The sequence below is a fragment of the Rhincodon typus genome, chromosome 5 (assembly GCF_021869965.1).
Source record: "Rhincodon typus isolate 14 chromosome 5, sRhiTyp1.1, whole genome shotgun sequence".
Taxonomy (NCBI): Eukaryota; Metazoa; Chordata; class Chondrichthyes; order Orectolobiformes; family Rhincodontidae; genus Rhincodon; species Rhincodon typus.
The window spans coordinates 114,357,064-114,375,119 of record NC_063336.1 but is presented as its reverse complement, the minus strand read 5'-3'; the positions used below and the strand labels follow the sequence as shown (position 1 = coordinate 114,375,119).

The window sequence follows — 18,056 nt, the reverse complement described above, 5'->3', positions numbered from 1 at the left end:
CATAGCGCATATTTTCCTTTTTCTTAAAATCACTTACTTTGTTTCTTAAAAGATGACTGGCACCATGTCACGGTGAGTACTCTGCACAGGTAAGCAGACAGTTTGCAATTAAAGACAATGGATGGATGATGTCGGTGGTGATCATAAGTAGCGCATGTTATGTTAGAAAGTGCAAAATACAAGGCTCCCTTTCCTAAACACAAATGTGTTCAGTATGCTGTACATATTGTAATGCAAATGGCAGAAATCCTATACAGTACACATACAATTATAAACAAGGCCATGATTTACTGTTTTTAAAATGGACACATCATTACTATTAAAGAATGTGATCCTCAGAACTGATCAAAAACAATTAATAAAAATAATTGAAACACTAGAATAAATTTTATTTTGCCATTAATAATTGGGGATTCCAAATGGACAGAAATGTAGAATGTGCTCTCAAAACATTGGCAAGGATCTCAGAATCCTATGTTACAGAAGAAAAATTTGATTATTTTGTCAGCCTTGTCCATAATGAAAGATACAGATTTGAATGGATTCATGCTTCATTTTGACATCTGTTGTCTATTTGTCTTACCTGCACTAACTGTTCAGTGTGTTGATGCAATTCCTCCAGGATTGGCAGAGTCTGATCAGGTGTACAGTGCTCCAAAATACGCTGAATAACCCGACAACCATAAGGATGAGTTGACAAAACAAAAACCTGGAATTTATCACAAAATAATCATTAGTTCCTGAGGAAACAAGACTTTGCTGTTAGGAAAAATTTTTTTTTTTTTTTACAAATTAGATAATTACTTCATGAAAACTCCTTTAAGATAAGAGGGAGAAAAAGAATCCAGGGAGACAATGATGAAAGAGCACAGACCTGAAATATTAACTCCGCCTCTCTCTTGATAGAAGGTGAGCGTTTCCAGGTTTTCTATTTTTATTTATGTCTATATTACAGTGTCTGCAGTTCAAATGTACTGTACGTAAAGCATTATTCCGACATGCATGTACTTTATTTCTTAAACATGACCTCAACTTCATCCTAAATTCATATCATTGTGCTGACATTATTGGCATTATAGTGCTGTTCTACGAGCTCATCTAACCCTATGCATCATTCAAATCCTGTGCCATTAGAATTCTATCAGTAAGCCAAAGTGTTTCTTTTGAATTTATTTTATTCATAGATAAAAGCAGTACAATGTATAAAAGGTTTATAGTCCTCAACGTAGAAAAGTTACACAGTGAGATGGGATACATCCTAAATTAGTGAAGGAAGTGTAGGAAAAATTTCAAAGGCTCAGATCACAATTTTCCAATCCTCCATGGAATGAAATGGTGCAGGATGTGGTGGTGGACAAAGGCAGTGGGTGAAGGAGAGCGTACGGGAGCGAGAGAGCGAGAGAGCGAGAGAACAAGAACAAGAACGAGAGAGAGCGAGAACGAGAATGAGAGAGATGCCCGAAAACCAGGGAATTGCAGATGTTACACCTTTTTTTCAATAAAAGGAGACAGATAAACCTCTCAATTACAAACCAATTACAAATGCTAAGACTGCGAAGGTCTCTATTAAGGATAAAATTAACAGACCATTTGGAAAAGTATGGCTAAAAAAGTCAATCAGGTTGAATTTGTTAAAGGCAAATTGTGCCTGACTAACATGATGAACTTTTCCGACAAAATAAAAGAGGGGGCTGAAGTGGGTAGCATGGTTGATGCTTTGGGTACAGACTTTCAAAAAGTATTTGGTAGCAAGTTCTACATAACAGACTTTGTAGCAAAATTAAAACCTGCAAGATTGAAGGATGATAGCCATATAAATAAAATGTTTTTAAAGGACAGAAGACAGTAGTGATGACTGCTGATCTCTAGGTCAACGAATGTATAAAGTGGTGTTCATCACTGCTCTGCTTGATGTGTATTATTGACCTGGGTTTGGATATATCGGGCATAATTTCAAAGTTTGCAGATGACACCAACTTGTGAAATAGGCATTCATATGATGGATGAAACTTAACATGGAGAACAGTTAATTGTACATTTTGGTAAGAATCATGAAGAGTGGCAATATGGACTGAATGGTAAGTCTTAAAGGGGCTGCAGGAACATTTGGGGTATTTGCATCGATTTCTTTATTTCTTTGAAGGTGAAAGGAGAAGTTGAGAAGACCGATAAATAAGGATGTGGGATCCCTGGTTTTATTAAGAGTGGAACAGAGTACACAAACAGAATGACACAAAGAACCGAGGATGTTGGAAATGTGAAACAACAACAGAAATTGCTGGAGAAACTCAGCAAGTCTGCCAGCATCTTTGGGGAGAAAACAGAGTTAATGTTTCGAGTCGGTTACTCTTCATTGGAACTTCTTGTTTTCTCCCCAGAGATGCAGTCATGCCTACTGAGTTTCTCTAGCAATTTTGATTTTTGGAGTGTAAAAAAGAATATTACGTTCAGCCCTTGTGTAAAATAAAATCGATCTGTATTTATATACTGCCTTTGATATGCCTAAGTACTCTGCAGCCAATGAACTAATTTTGAAGTGTACTGCTGCAATGTAGGAAAAGGGAAGCTAAGTCCACATAGCAAGCTCCCACAAACAGCAATGCAATGTTGACCATACAGCTTTGATGTTGACTAAGAGACAAAATATTGGCCAGCTCACTGGAGATAACTCCTCTTCAACACTGTACCATGGAGTCTTTTAAATCCACCTCTGAGGGCAGACGGGGAGCAAACACAGAATGCTGAAGAAACTCAGAAGGTTTGACAGCATCTGTGGAAAGAGACAGTAACTGCTTCTATTTCCACAGATGCTGCCTGTTGGGCTAAGCTCCTCCAGCATTTTGTGGTCGTTTCAGATTTCCAGCATCCCACAGTATTTTCTTTTATTACAGGGCAGACGGACCTTGGCTTAATGTCTCATCAACAAGATATCACTTCTGACAGGAGAACACCTATTCTCTCATGCACAGGAGTATCAGACATAATTTTCCCTCGTACTGTTCTGGAATGGGACTTAATTTGAAACAATTTCCTGACTCAGAGATGGAAGTACTGCTAATTATATCAAGTCAAATATTGGTTTGGGCTTAGCTGAAATAGCATGTTGAATTCTGGACATGGTGTTTACAAATGGGGCATGACTTCGGTATTAAACGAATGCTTTGCATCTATCTTTACCAAGAATGTAGATGCACCTCAGGCTATGATAAAGCAGCAAGGACAGTAAAACACTGAAACAGTTCAAAATTGAAACGGAAGAAGTGTGGGAAGGAATGTCAATACTTCAATCTAACAACTGGGACCAGAAGAGTTGTATCTAAGGGTTTTAAAAAAAAAAAAAATTTAGGGGATGTGGGCGTTACTGGTTTGGCAGCATTTATTATCCAAGGAGTAGTTCATGGTCAACCCCGTTGCTGAGAGTCTGGAGTCACATGGAGGCTATACCAGGGAAGGATGGCAGATTTCTTTCCTTAAAAGGACATGACTAAACCGAATGGATTTTTACGACAATTGACTGTAGTTACGTGGTCACCATTGGGCTTGCTAGTGTTTTAAACTTCCAGTTCTTTTAAAACTTGAACTTAAATCAGAGGTACCAGAGACAGGACAGCAGAATTGTTCAAAGACGATTCTAAGGATAAGCGCAACAATTACAGCACCAGTCACTTCAACTTCAGTGGTGGGAAGGCTTCTAGAAACAATGATTAGAAATAGAGAAAGGTGTTTAGGAAGAGCCAGTTTGGATTTCCAAAGGAAAACTTGCATTTAACTAACTTACTGAAATTTTTTGAAGCAGTAACAGAAACAGTTAATGAGGTTAATGCTGTTGACGAGATGTACATGGACTTTCAAAAGGCATTCCATACAGTGTCACACAACAGATTGAGAGAAAAATCATGACTCATGGAATAAAATGGACAGCAGCAACATGGATATAAAATTGGCTTCAAGAAACAGACAATAATTATTAACGGATATTTTTCAGGCATGAATGAATGGTAGGACCCTTGGAAGTACCAATGATCAGAGGAACTTTAGTGTGCATGCTCACTGGTACCTTACAATATCAGGACAGGTGGATAAAGTGGCTAAGAAGGTATTTGTTATACTTGCCTCTATTAGCTGAGGCACAGAGTTTAAGAGCAGGGCAGTTATGCTGGAAGTGTATGAAACATTAATTAGGTTAGACACACACTGTGTACAGTTCTGGAATCCATATTATAGGAGGGGTATGGAGAAGGTGCAGAGGAGATTTACCAGGATGTTGTCTAAGTTGGAGAGTTTTCAGTAAAGGACAGAGATTAGACAGACTGGGGTTGTTCCACCTGTTTTCAAGGGTTGTTTTCATTCAGTTGTATCCTTCCATGATTTGTAACACACTACCAAAATGATGGTAAGATCTTTATTTTTATTCGATCTTGCATTGTGACTTAGGTGGAAGGCATTACTGGCTACGTCCGCATTTATTGCCCATCCTCCATGGCCTGGGGGTGGTGTTGGCGGTGAACAGCTTTCTTGAACCATTGCAGTCCATGTAGTGTAGGAAGTATGTTAGGAATCTTATTCGTTGTGTTCCTAACTGGAACAATGTTTTGAAAAATTTACTCTTATGAGTAATCTTGGAATTGCTAAAGCACAAGAAGCTGTCTTTTGGCCTTTTTTGTGCACACAGGCTCTGTGCAACAGCAACCTGGCCAGTTCATTCCCTTGACCTTTTCCTGCAGCACGGCAGATTTGTTCTTATTAGGTGCTTTACAATTCCACTTTCAAATCCATGACTGAGTATGGCACCACAACAATGTTAAACAATGCATTCCAGACCCTAACTGCCTGATGTGCGAAACAATGTTTTTCGCGTCACTGTTCATTCTTTTGTCAATCACTTTAATTCTGTGTCCTCTGGCTCTCAACCCTTTGATTAATGAAAATAGTCTCTCAAAACCTACTGTTAGGCCACTCATGATTTGGACATGTCTATCAAATCTCCTCTCAATGCTCTCTTCTCCTAGTAGAGCAACTCAGGTTCCTCATAAATCAAGTACCTGATTTTTTATAGCAATCCTTTTTTTTTATAAAAAGGCCCTTTCTAAAACCTTTATACCCTTCCCAGTATGAATACAATATTCCATCTGAGGCTGAATCAGAATTTATATAAAGGCTTAGCATAACATATGAGCTCTTGTACGGTATATACCTACTTATAAAGGCCAAGATACTTCCTTTTAACTACTTCCTCATGCTGCCCTGTCACCTTCAAAGATTTGTGCATACACCAATCTCTAAATTTTGCAGTTCCTGCATTCCCTTCAGAGTTGAACACTTTCCTCAATCTTACAAATATATACCGCATCAAACTTCTGTATTGAATTTCATCTGTCAAGAGTCTATCAGTGTCTTCTTGAACTCAATCATTATGCTCCTCAGAGTTCATAACATTTGCAAGTTTTGTGTCATCTGTAAATTTTTAAGATTATATCCTGCATACACAGGCATTAACATAGATCAAGACATGCAGTGGTTCTAACACTACACCTCAGGGATTCCCAATGTATACCTCCCTCCAGTCTAGAAATTAGGTTAATTTTATACCAAAGTTGTCATTTCCTCTTATTTTGTCAGTTTCAACTTTGCTACAAAGTCTATTATATGGCACTTTATCAAAAGCTTTTTTGAAAATCCGTTTGCAAAACATCATCAGTCACTTAACTCATCAAAACAAAATCCGGTTATTAAACATATTTCACACTAGCAAATCCATGCTGACTTTCCTTAATGATTCCACACTTGACTTTTAATTTTGCACTGGGTTATTGTGTGTAAAACGTCTTGCATCAATGCATTTAAACATGCATACAGGTAGTTCTGCTATAACACGTGTTTCGTTAAAGCGAATTGCCTGTAACGCGATTGATGAATAGTGGACGCTGTTTGGATCACGTGAACTTTCTACTGTACAGTATAACGATTTTCTATAGCAATTTCTCTATTATACGATTTTCTATAGCGCGAGGTCACACAAGAATGCAACTATTGTGTTATAGGAGAACTACCTGTACTAGAGATGTTACATTTATCCTTACATCCTTTTTCCAATAAAGGTGTAAGATTTACAATTCTGCCAGTCCTCTGGAACCATCCTCATATCTGAGGTGGAGTCACAGATTATGGCCAGTCCCTCTGCAGTGTACAATCTCACTTCACTTGTCAGCTTTTAGCCCACACAGTTCATTACGACTTCAGCAATATCTTCTTCCTTGGGGTGAAGACAGATGCAAAGGACTCAATACTCTATGAGTAGATCCTTCTTTTGCTCCCTAATTAGCCGTACCCATCTTCTTTCTATACTGTTCTTATTTATGTATCTATACAATAATTTTGGATTCCCTTTTGCTATCAGTCTCTTTGCCTTCCTGATTTCTTTCTCCACTTCTCTGAACTTTTTCAGCCTGGTTTTCATTTATATAATTAACCTGACATTTACATCACACCCTATTTTTATGCTTCATGTTGCTCTCTATCCCTGTCATCTAAATTGAGAAGTTTCCCAATATATTTTCTGATTCCACTGAAAAAGAAAGCCATTATTTTATTTCACAGCTCAATACCTGGGAACACATGCAATACTGAAGTATAAGAAAAGTTTGTTTATCCAACTTGTTAATGCAACCAACATTCTCAAGTATACAATTTTCCAGTCATGGATGAAATAGTTTCTATTGTGGTATGGTTTCCCTTGCTTATGAGGTAGGCATCTGCAGGCATAAAGCAACAAAAAAACTGCTTACCTGCCCTTTAAAAGCATCAATAATGAACTGGAGTGATTGAGGTTGTACACATTCTATGCACTTTTGAACAACGTGGTTTCCATTTTGGTCCTTAACACATTTTAAAACATGACCGTCCAGCTCCTTTACCATATCATTCTGCATTGAGAACAGAACTGTTAAAACCTACAAATTTAATCCATTGGAAAAACACTGAAACAATAATATTTCAGCACCAATTACTTGTTCAATTTTCTATTAACAATTAATGTATAGAAAAATCTATTCAAACTTACAATTACCTGCTGGTCTGCTGATATGGATTCTAATGCCTTTTGAATAACACGACAACCATACATCTGCAGGGCCAAGGGTAAAACATGGCCACGAATTCGCTGAGCTAAAGCTAGTTTCTGATCCAAGCTTCCAAACTGAAAATATTAAAACAAATCCACAAGTCTCAAGTCAAGTTGAAATATACAAGTACAGCCCCAATATTTCAAAGGCTGCAATGTTTTCTATCTCTGCAACAGTACACATCATGGTCAAGTCCAGTGAAAGCATGGATAGAATAACAGTTGGTTTGTTGCAATTATGATCTGTTACTGATTTATGTATTCAACCAAATCAGGTGCATTAAGTGTAAATATATCTGGATTAAAAACAAGAACATGGTTGTTGTTGAAGACAAGTTGTTAAAGCTCTATGCACGAGGTACCTGTAGAATAATCATCTTCCACAATTTCATCAATTATACATTCAAAGACAGTACAAGCTGACTGATGGTTACAATCTCACCTGAATTCACAATTCTTCAAAATGAAGCAGTTTGTGCCAGCTTACAGGAGCTGAACATGGTCCTGGTTTGGCTTGACAAGCAGCAGGTGATATTTGAAGCACAAATACTTGACAATAACCACCTACAATAAGGCAAGTCCAGCTATCTCCCCCTGAAATTCAATGGCACCATAGACACTCCATCCTTCATCATCAACATGATGAGTCACCACTGGTCAGAAGGTTAAGTGGATCGGTTACACGAACAACATGAGCTCATGACAATACAGTGAGCAAGGCGGGAGAACAAGTACTCTGTCACAAAAGCTTACTTCCTCTTCCCTCAGTCTCTTCACTATATATGAACCTCAATGTAGACCTCTTGCCTTGGCTGGATGTACCAATATCATATAAGACGGTTAAAGTCACCCAAAATACATCAGTTTCTTTAATCCTTGCTCTTTTAATGGGACTTCATCCCCATCACCTGCATACTGTGGCTGCAATATGTATGATCTACAGAGTACACTGCAGCAACTCAGTAAGGTTACTTTGATAGCACCATCTGTAACCTCTAGTGCTGAGAAGAGAAAGAGCAGCAATGTTGTGGAAACATTCTGAATTGGATATGCTTCACTATTTCATCACTGACCAAAAATTCTGAAGTGCCCTACCTAACATACCACCAAAAGATAGCAATGGGAAAACAGTCTCATCAGTTTTTCAGGACAACGAAGGATGTGCCACAAACCTGGCCTTCACAGTAGGCTCTACATACGACTTGTTCTCAGGACACGGCAACTATTTCACGAGTAAAACCATGCTCAGCTTCAACCAGCCTACTTGCCAAATCTTCCCTTTGACTACAGTTGGTGTGCTAATGGATTTATGCCTTATCATCAAACAGCAAGTGATGCAGATGGGTGAGATAGCATTTGTGATGAATGATGATGATGCACATTCCCTGAGGTAGGTTCCTTGCATTGAAGCTATGAATGTCTAATTTTCATGTAATATATATCAGAAAATATAATTACCTCAAAGAATTTCTGTATTACATAATTTCCAAATACATCAGTCATTAATTGATATGCTGCTTGCAGGATCTCACTGAAAACCATCTGGCGTTCAGCAGGTGTCGCTCGCTCTAATTTTTGCTGGATGAATCTGCCAATTCCAAAAATGATATTTTAGTTGTACAGTTATTGTCCGTCCCAACACAAAATAGGACTCTTTCCATAATTGAGACGCCCAGTCCATTTGATTACTGTCCCAAATAAATACACTTTTGCTCTGAAACTGTTCGTTGTACTATCACCAATAAAATGCATAGCTGTTGAACTTTTGACAGGCTGGGAGGTGTACGGGCTTCTCAAAAAGTGAACACACATACTTCTTGGATAATAAGATGGTACGGGAGCTAAGGAACATAGATATACAAATCAACAAAAGCAACAAGACAGTTTAGTGAGGCCATTAAGAAAAAAAACAAACCAAGCACTGCTGCTCATTTCTCGAAGCGCAGAACTGAAAGACTGAAAAGCAGACCAGGAGTATTAAAGACTCAAATTTATATAGCACATTTCATTACAATTGTTATGTCAAATGTGCTTTACAGCCTATGAAGTGTTTTATAATTTTAGTCAATGTTGTCACGTTGGAAACACAGCAACAAAATTGCACCAAATTGTGTAATGTGATATTAGCCAATAACCTGTTTTTGTGACTTTTGACAGATAAGCTTCCAGCTCTTCTTTGAAATAGTGGAATGAGATCTTTTAATTTCACATGAACAGGCATATGGAGCCTTATTTTAATGCTTCATCCAGAAGACAGCACATCTGACTGTGCAGCATCCCCTTAGCACTGATATACAACACAAGTCTTGATTTTTAAACTCAAGCTCTCATATAGTACTTGAATCCAGAAATCTGTAACCTGAAGTATTGTAAACAAGCTCTGATCTTCACATTATTGAAAAAGATATGGAGGCATTGGATAAGGTGCAAAAATGAATCACAACGGTGATAGCAGAACTGAAAAATAGTGTAAGGCTAAGTGGCTATCTCACGGAGGCCTTTCAGGTAATCAATAAATTTGCTTAAGGAAGCATGGGATAATTGTTTCTACTTATGGAACAGATGAAAACCAGAGGTTATAAATATATGATAATGATTAACAAGGAGAAACATATTATGAGAATAAACAGCTGAAGGAAGTTTCCTTATTCTTCATGGAATGCACGTGTAGTCAGTCAGTTGCTCATCCCCGAATAACCTTGAACGACAGGGCTTGCTGAGCTATTTCGACCATACCGTAGTGGATCTGGAGTCACATGTGAGTCAGCTATGTGAGGATGGTAGATTTTCCTTCCCTCATGGATATTAGGGAATCAGATATTTTTGGTGACAATTGGAAATTATTTCATGGTTACCTTTAAACTAGCTTGTTTTATTTTCAGATTTTATTAACTAAATTCAATATTAGCATTTGCTGTGATAGCATTAAAACCCATGCCCCATCGCATTAGCCTGGGTCTCTGGTCTCTAGTAGAGAGACAATGTCATTACATCGTCCCCTAGCAGAAGAAATGTTTAAAGGAACGCTATGTGGGAGGAAGGAATAGAAAGATATCGAGGTGTGTTTAGAGAAGAAGGTGAAATGAGGCCCATGTGGACTATAAACATCAGCATGGGTGAGTTGGGCTGGATAGCCTATTTTTGTGCTTTATGCTCGATGTAACTACACATTTGTTTAAAAAGAGAGAGACAAAAGAATCCTGAATGATATGTTTGTGTTAATTTAATGCTTTTCCTTGATCACTTTTTAAAATTTATTCATGGGATGTGGACATCCCTGGCTAGGCCAGCATTTATTGGTGATCCCCAAGGTCCCAGAGGGCAATTAAGAGTCAAGCCATTGATGCGGGTATGGAGTCACACGTAGGCCAGACCAGGTAAGAATGACAGATTTCTTTCCCAAAGGATATGAGTGAACCAGGTGGGTTTTTAAGACAATGGGCCGTGGCTGCATGGTTATCATGAGGTTCGCTTTTTTTTTTTAAAATTCCAGACTTTTACTAATCTCACATCTTACTAAATTTCACTATTTGTTACGGCAGGATTCAAACCCACATCCCCGAGACATTAGCTTAGAGTCCTGAACTACTCCTCTCGCAACATTACCAGTTTGCTATTGCCTCCCTTGTTCTCACATACAAGCACTCACTGAGAATCATGGATCGGAAAATGGAGAGTGGAAACGTGGAACTACGTCAATTAAGGCCACATTGACACAAATGATAGTTATTAATAATACCAACCTGTTAAAACAAAATTTGTGTTAACCTTAATCAATGATTTTAATACTAGGAACATGCATCCAATTTAAAAAAAAAAAAAAGAGACTTCCACAAATTAGTTTACCTGGAGCCATGTTGGTCCTGGGAGAACTCAACTATGTGACCAACCAGATCACGTAGCTGAAGATTGGGGAATCGGTTATTTCTGAAGTCCTCCAACAACCTGCTACGACCTGAAGGCATGATGTCCGATCTACTGTAGCGAAGACGTGAAGGAGGAAACAGCTGGCTGCTTGAACTGAACAGACTTGATGAGCTAATCCCACTGCGACTTTTAGCTTCAGCACCAGGTGCTGCAGAGATGAATCGACCGCTGCCATTTGTCAGTCCACCTGCAGTAAAAACACATGTTTATGAACTGAAAGAAAAATGCACAAGGTGGTGCTGCTAATATAATGGCCTCTCGTGACAGTTCAAGTTTTGCAATAATGTTTACTAATGTAAACTAGGTTTTACAACAACTTCTTCAATGATATTTTTCCTCATGAAATTGTACTATTTACACTAAAAGAATACCATATTCTTACAAGGGAACACGAAAAACTGCATGAATTTAAGATTCCCAACATTATACTATACCTCCATACGGCTACATAATATAGTTTAGTCATATTGAAATCTACAGTAGACAACATTCAAAATGCAGTCCTTGGTGTAAAATACAAACAGTCTTTAATTGATCATTTAAGTGATAAATAGTCTGGCAAGTAAAATTTATACCAATGCACCAGAAATAAGCAAATACCTAATACTGAAGTGATTAACCTCATCAGCAGTAGAGCATGTTTTTAAGTACTCGTTATTTGAAAGACTCGGATAATACGTTAATTTGCTCACAGGGAAAAAGAGAGGATTTTCTTTGTTGTGGTTCTGCTACAATAGTTCACTAGTTTCTAATAGCAGAATCTTCTAGAGTTCCAGATTTACAAACTTGTCACCAGAGTTTAGTATTTTCCACTGGCTGAATATGCAGAACTGAGCATAAACATTGTTCAAGTTTTGTTAAGATGAGGATATTAGGTTTTTCATTTTTTAATCCAAATCAGTAGCATCTGAAGGGGCACTGTTATGTGTAAAAATGCTAAACATTGAAAAGATACAAGATGATTGTTCACTAATACAAAATACAGTCTAGCCATTTGGCCACTGGAAATCTAAATGCTAAATTCCTGGTCTAAACACATTTTTGTGCATAATTAAATAGCAAACATACCAAGATGAAGACTGGATGAAGACCCGTGCGATGAGAGGGATGGAGGTGGTGTCAAAGAGTGACTGGGAGTCTGGCTAGGAAGGGGCATGCCAATTGGTCCAGGTGAAGAGGAGAACCCCAAGCCACTGTAGAACTGCTGACCTATTGGAGCCAGACTGCTACTGGGTCGTTTGTACAAATCAGAGCTAGTAGACAATGAATCTCTTCTAGATACACTGCTGCTTCCAGAGCCACCAACTGTAAGAATGGAATATCAAAATAAGTTTCAGGTATGAAGCTAGTAAATGTATATAATATCTGAACATTTTAACTGTCCCACACAGTTTACCCTCAAAAAATATAATGCTTGTATGTCTAAGAGTGAAGGCAGGGGTATTTACCATATTTCTATTTTCCATTGAGAGGTTTCCTGCTTTTTCAATCAATGATTATTTATGTCCACCAGAGATTAACTGAAGCACTTTCTAAGAATGGACAATTTTAAACCAGATTTAGAAGGATTTGATAAATTAAAATGAATAAACAAACAAATTATCTGGTTCAAATACTGCACTTGTAATGACACTGGAACTATTACTATTCACTGTCATTGCAGATGTGAAACTGATGGAGAATTTTGGCATCCACAGACGCTCAGTTAAAATTGGAAATCCATTAGTTGCTGTCAGCGAATACTCATTTCTCCGCTACGTACACTAAAATAATTACAGATAGAAATCTTTGAAAATCACTTGAAGGGAACTTCCACTTTTCTAAATGACCGATACGTTGCAAAAATCCTTGCAGAAGCTAAGGATTACTAAATTTTTCAATGCAGCAAAGGGGTGCAACTATAAGAGGTGCTGCTTTGTTGCTGACCATGAAAACCTATTAAGAGGAATGGTGATACAGACTAGCTTGATTGAAAAAAAACTAAGGACTAATGTGGCCAATGTAATTAAATGTTTAAATGTAATTAATTAATTAATTAGTAACAAAACAGTTTTATGAATGGAAGGAATGCTGAACAGACTCATTAATCTATGAGCTCTTGCTAACTAAATGTGTGAAAACATATTATCCTGAGTGATGTATAAAATTATCTGTCTCGTATGATTAGAAACAAAAGGAACTAAGCTGTCTTAAGCTTGTTTGAAAAGGATGAGTTTCTGATTTTTGTGAAGATTCTTCTGATAAAGCAAACTTAGATAAAAAGCTTAAAAAAAAGGAATAAGAAGGGGAAGTCAGGGAATACATGCAAAACATGTTAGATTTATCCAATAGGTTACCAGTGAATTCACTGCAATAATTTAAACAGTTTCAAGAACCAATGAAGTAGTTGAAAGATATGGCAAGAAAGTAGAATGGTGGAATTGGGATTAATGAGAAAGGACAGACTTGTTGGTACTCTCTGCTTGTAAAGACTTCAATGACTGCAATCTAGACACATTTAAGTATACAACTCTCAGCTGGCCCATGAACTAAGAGACTGTTTACATTTCTTATCTCAGGGTAACCTTCCACTGGATTTTTCCATCAATTTGTATACCATACAATATAAAAATGTTATGAAGAATCCATGATATTCAATATACATCTTGAATCTGCTATGTAGTAAAGGCCCAAAATCAATTCAAATAAGCCTTGGTAAAACTGAACATCACAGTGTGACTGGTAAAAGTAAATCAAGCTAATACCTATACGAGTGGAGTAACAATAGAACATTCTAAACATTTTCTCACATGTACACATTTTGTCATGTACAAGTGCTAAAGTGTATTTGTATGTCAAAATTGACAAATAACTTAATGCTAACTTTCAGTTTGACATTTACATTAATATCACAAATATACTTTCAACTAAAATTTAAGTTTAAAGCCATTCTACCAACTGATGACTATTACTAATTAACTGGAACCAATTTTCCTCCAGCTGATTAGTCAAATGTGACTAAATAGACATTTGGAGTTTGCCACTAGTTCAAAAAGAGAGTAGTTGACTCTAAGTATAGAGAAGTACAAGTTATTCAGGATTGGTTTACCTGCTGATCCAAATCCCCCAAGTGCTGAGCCAATAGCAGCACCCAGAGAGTTACTGCTTCCAAAGCCAAGTGATGTGTTGCCTGGCTGACCTGGCCCATGAGAGAACAAAGAACTGCTCTGAGAACTATTTGACAAGGAGCTACCGCCATAAAACGAGTTTGATTGCAAATTGTTGTTCTGTTGTTGTTGCTGTTGTTGTTGTGTTCCAATTGGACGGAAGAGGCCATTTGCTGCTGCTGCTGCTATATTGCTTGCTGTCCCACTAGCTGAAGCTGCTGCAGCTGTTTAACAGAATCACACAAAAAAGTTAATACACAAAAGACCAGTAACTGTGACAGGCATCCTGGTCCAATTAAAAATAAAGTGAAACATATGTTAATGAAATGGCTCCACTGTAATACCAAATGCTAGGGAAATGTTTAACATGCAAACTCATAGAAAACTTACCAAATGTCAGCATGGAAAACTATATTAGGAAATCTGTATTGCTACAACAAGATTTTCAACCTTGAAAAAACTTCTAGTTAAACCAGAAACCTGAATGTATAGTAAATGAGTCTGGAAAAATACTATGGCACTCTTCCCAAAGGTGTAAGCAAGGATTTAAGCATTTTTATTTATTGTTGTCTTGTCAAACTGCAATACCATCATATTAAGCTCAGTAATGAAGTGACTGCATAGGAGTAGAACATAAAATCACCCACCTTATAGGATCTTCCTCATTCTTCAAAGGGAAGGATCCTTCACATATCAATAGGAGTAAGCCTAGGTTACCAATGGGAAAAATCAAAAGGGTGAAGGTCCATGTGGATTACACCATGTTAAAAGTCTTAAAAGGGACTTCACCCTAATGATCCATGGTATATTTCATTTGTTATCCAAGAGAAGCAAAAAAATTGGAACATAATCAAAATCATTATGCAAAATACACCCTCAATAGGCACTCTAGGGCCTGACTGGGTGCTGTTGCATGTAGAGGTGCTTCACATTGAAACTTAGGAGCATTATTTTCTTCTTTGTTTCCTCCACAATAAAATGAAAATCAAATGCTACAAAGTAATGTCTTCCAACAAATTGGAAAAAAACATAAAAGTGTGATTATTGATATTTACATAAACTCGCTAAAAATGAGAATGTAATGTTATCAACATGAATAAACAAGGACTGGGATTATTTCAAGAAAGCATTATGACACCAATAAAAATCATTCTTAATTTACTGCAGCACAGTAGTAAGGTCATATTTTCAATACCCTGTATTTTTGGGCACTATTTCACAGCATCATTGGTCAGGTTTCAAAGAGGAATAAAACAATGGTATTATGATCAAGTCTTTTGAGTTACAGAAGGGAGACTATGTTCATCAAGTAAAGAAGATTGATCCAGGCCTTTCAATACCAGTAAGTAATTCAAAAGACTACTGGAATGCTGCCTTTTATATTCACAAGGCTAGTATACAAGAGGCAGAAGTCATGTTTTCTAAGGCCCTGGCTAAGCCACAACTGATTGTAAGACAAACAGTCTGGGGTACTACACCCTGGAGACGATATACTGAACTTACAGGGAATATAAAATACATTAGGAACACAACAGTTGAGAGAAGGAGGCCATTCAACAATAATGTGGCTGATCTGGTTGAAGGCTCAACTCCTTATTACTGCCTGCTCTCCGTAATCCTTGATTCCATTGTCTACCAAAAGTCTATTTAACTGCATTGAATAATTTCAATAACCCAGCCGCTACTGCATTCTGGGGAATAGAATTCGGCAGATTAAATACATTCACCTCTGCTTGAGAATGCAAAATCTTATTTTCAAACTGAGTACCTCGTTTGAGCATCATCCACAAGAGGAAACATCCTCCCGGTCTCCACCTTATCCTGTGTCTTCAGGATCTTTTAAAATCCAATGGACACAAGCTCAATCTGTCCAACCTTTCTTCTTAAATTAGTTTTTACATTAATTCAGAGGATGTGGGCTTAACTGGCTAGACCAGTATTTATTGCCCATACTAAATGCCATTGAGAAAATGGCGGTGCGCTATCTTCTAGAACCACTGCAGAAGGCTTGGAGTAGATACACTCACAATACTGTTAAAAGGGACAGAACTCCAAGGTTTTCATCCAGCAATAACGAAATGGCATTGATGTGATTCCAAGTCTGGATGGTGAGTGACCACAAGAGGAATTTGCAGGTAGTAGTGTTCCCATGTGTCAGCTCCCTTGTCCAGGTTTGGAAGGTGCGGCCAAGGGTTTCTTGGAGAATTTCTTTGGATAGTAAACATTGCTACTACTGTGTGTCACAGGTGGAAGGCATAAATGTTTATGGATGTGGGGCTAATCGAGCAGACTACTGTGTCCTGGATAGTGTCATGTTTCTCGAGTGTTGTTGGGGCTGCACACATCCAGGTATATGGGGAGCATTCCATCACACTCCTGATTTGTAGATTGTAGGCAGGACTTTGGGAGTCAGGAGATGAGTTATTTGCTGCAAGATTCCTAGGCTCTGACCTGTTCTTGAGCAACTGTGTTTATGTGACAAGTCCAGTTCCGTTTCTGGTCAATGGTAACTTCTAGGATGTTGATAGCGGGGGATTTAGTGATAGTAATGTCATTGAACATCAGAGGATGATGGTTAGGTTCTTTCCCATTAGGGATGGTAGTGCTTGATTGCTGTACAGTGTGAATGTTGCTTTCCAGTTGTTAGCCCGAGACTGGGTATTGCCCAGGCCTTGGCGCATTTGGAGATGGATTGCTTCAGTATTTGAGGAGTTGTGACTGGTGCTCAACATTGTGCAATCATCAGTAAACATCCACACTTTTGACCTTACAGAATCACAGTCATACAGCACAGAAACAGACTCTTTGGTCCAACCAGTCCATGCCGACCATTATCCCAAACTAAACTAGTCCTACCTGCCTGCGCTTGGCCCATATCGCTCCAAGCACTTCTTATTCATGTTCTTATTTAAATTTCTTTTAAACGTTGTAACTATACCCACATCTGCCACTTCCTCTGGAACTTCATTCCACATATGAACTAGTCTGTGTAAAAAAAGTTGCTCCTTACATATTTTTTAAATCTTTCTCTTCTCACCTTAAGAATATGCCCCCTACTCTTGAAATCCCCCACCCTAGAGAAAAGACACCTGACATTCACTCCATCTATACCCCTCATGATTTTACAGACCTCAAAAAGTCACCCCTCAATGTCCTACACTCCAGTGAAAGAAGTCCCAGCCTCTCCTTATAACTCAAACCCTCCATTCCTGGCAACAACCTGGTAAATCTTTTCTGATTAATATCCTTCTGTTTGCAGTCATCTGATCTGCTGAGATACAAGAGAGTTCACACTGCGGACAGAGTTACAATGTGCGGACTGCAGAGTGCTATAAAAGTTCTGGGAAAGTGAAGTCCACCTAATTATTCAAACTGAGGTGAAACCATTCAGGTGGTCTCACTGTGGGACTGGGTTCAGACAATCAACTCACATCATGGTACATCAGCAAATTCATTCGAGGAAGAGACAATTCTCCGTTTCAAGCATGGGAAATGATTCACTTAGACTTCTGCTCTGTTGAGGCACTAGAATGTTCACAAATGACTTCAAGGTTCTGATGGACGAAAGTTCATTGAAGCAGCTGAAGATGGGTTGGGCTTAGCACACTACCGTGAAGAACTGGAGTTCATGTGGTTCAGTGGTAATGTTCCTACCTCTGAGCCAGGAGGCAAAGGGTCAAGTTCCACCTGGTTCCGAAAATACCTACCCTGAAGATGTAGAATGTACTGGTGTGGAGGGGCTCTGTATGTGTTTGTGTTGGCAGTGACAGGTGTTAAGGAAACCAACAAGAGAAAAAAATAGAGATAACAAGGTGTAGAGCTGGATGAACACAGCAGGCCAAGCAGCATCAGAGGAGCAGGAA

At 38.2% G+C, this 18,056-nt stretch overlaps 1 protein-coding gene across 12 annotated transcripts in view; it reads right to left on the bottom strand.

Annotated features, from left to right (window-relative positions):
• Positions 1–18,056, bottom strand: part of LOC109917083 (pumilio homolog 2) — a 103,945-nt gene that overhangs the window by 5,749 nt on the left and 80,140 nt on the right. For 7 of the 12 annotated variants that reach the window (XM_048597322.1, XM_048597312.1, XM_048597316.1 and 4 more), the window contains exons 12-18: positions 14,136–14,417; positions 12,116–12,352; positions 10,967–11,234; positions 8,579–8,708; positions 7,061–7,195; positions 6,786–6,923; positions 584–709 (exon numbers count right to left, since the gene is read on the bottom strand). In XM_048597322.1, the coding sequence (XP_048453279.1) occupies positions 584–709; positions 6,786–6,923; positions 7,061–7,195; positions 8,579–8,708; positions 10,967–11,234; positions 12,116–12,352; positions 14,136–14,417 (1,316 nt within the window). Of the gene's footprint in view, positions 1–37; positions 82–583; positions 710–6,785; positions 6,924–7,060; positions 7,196–8,578; positions 8,709–10,966; positions 11,235–12,115; positions 12,353–14,135; positions 14,418–18,056 lie in introns of all 12 variants that reach the window. The other 5 variants (XM_048597318.1, XM_048597313.1, XM_048597319.1 and 2 more) reach the window with 2 other exon arrangements.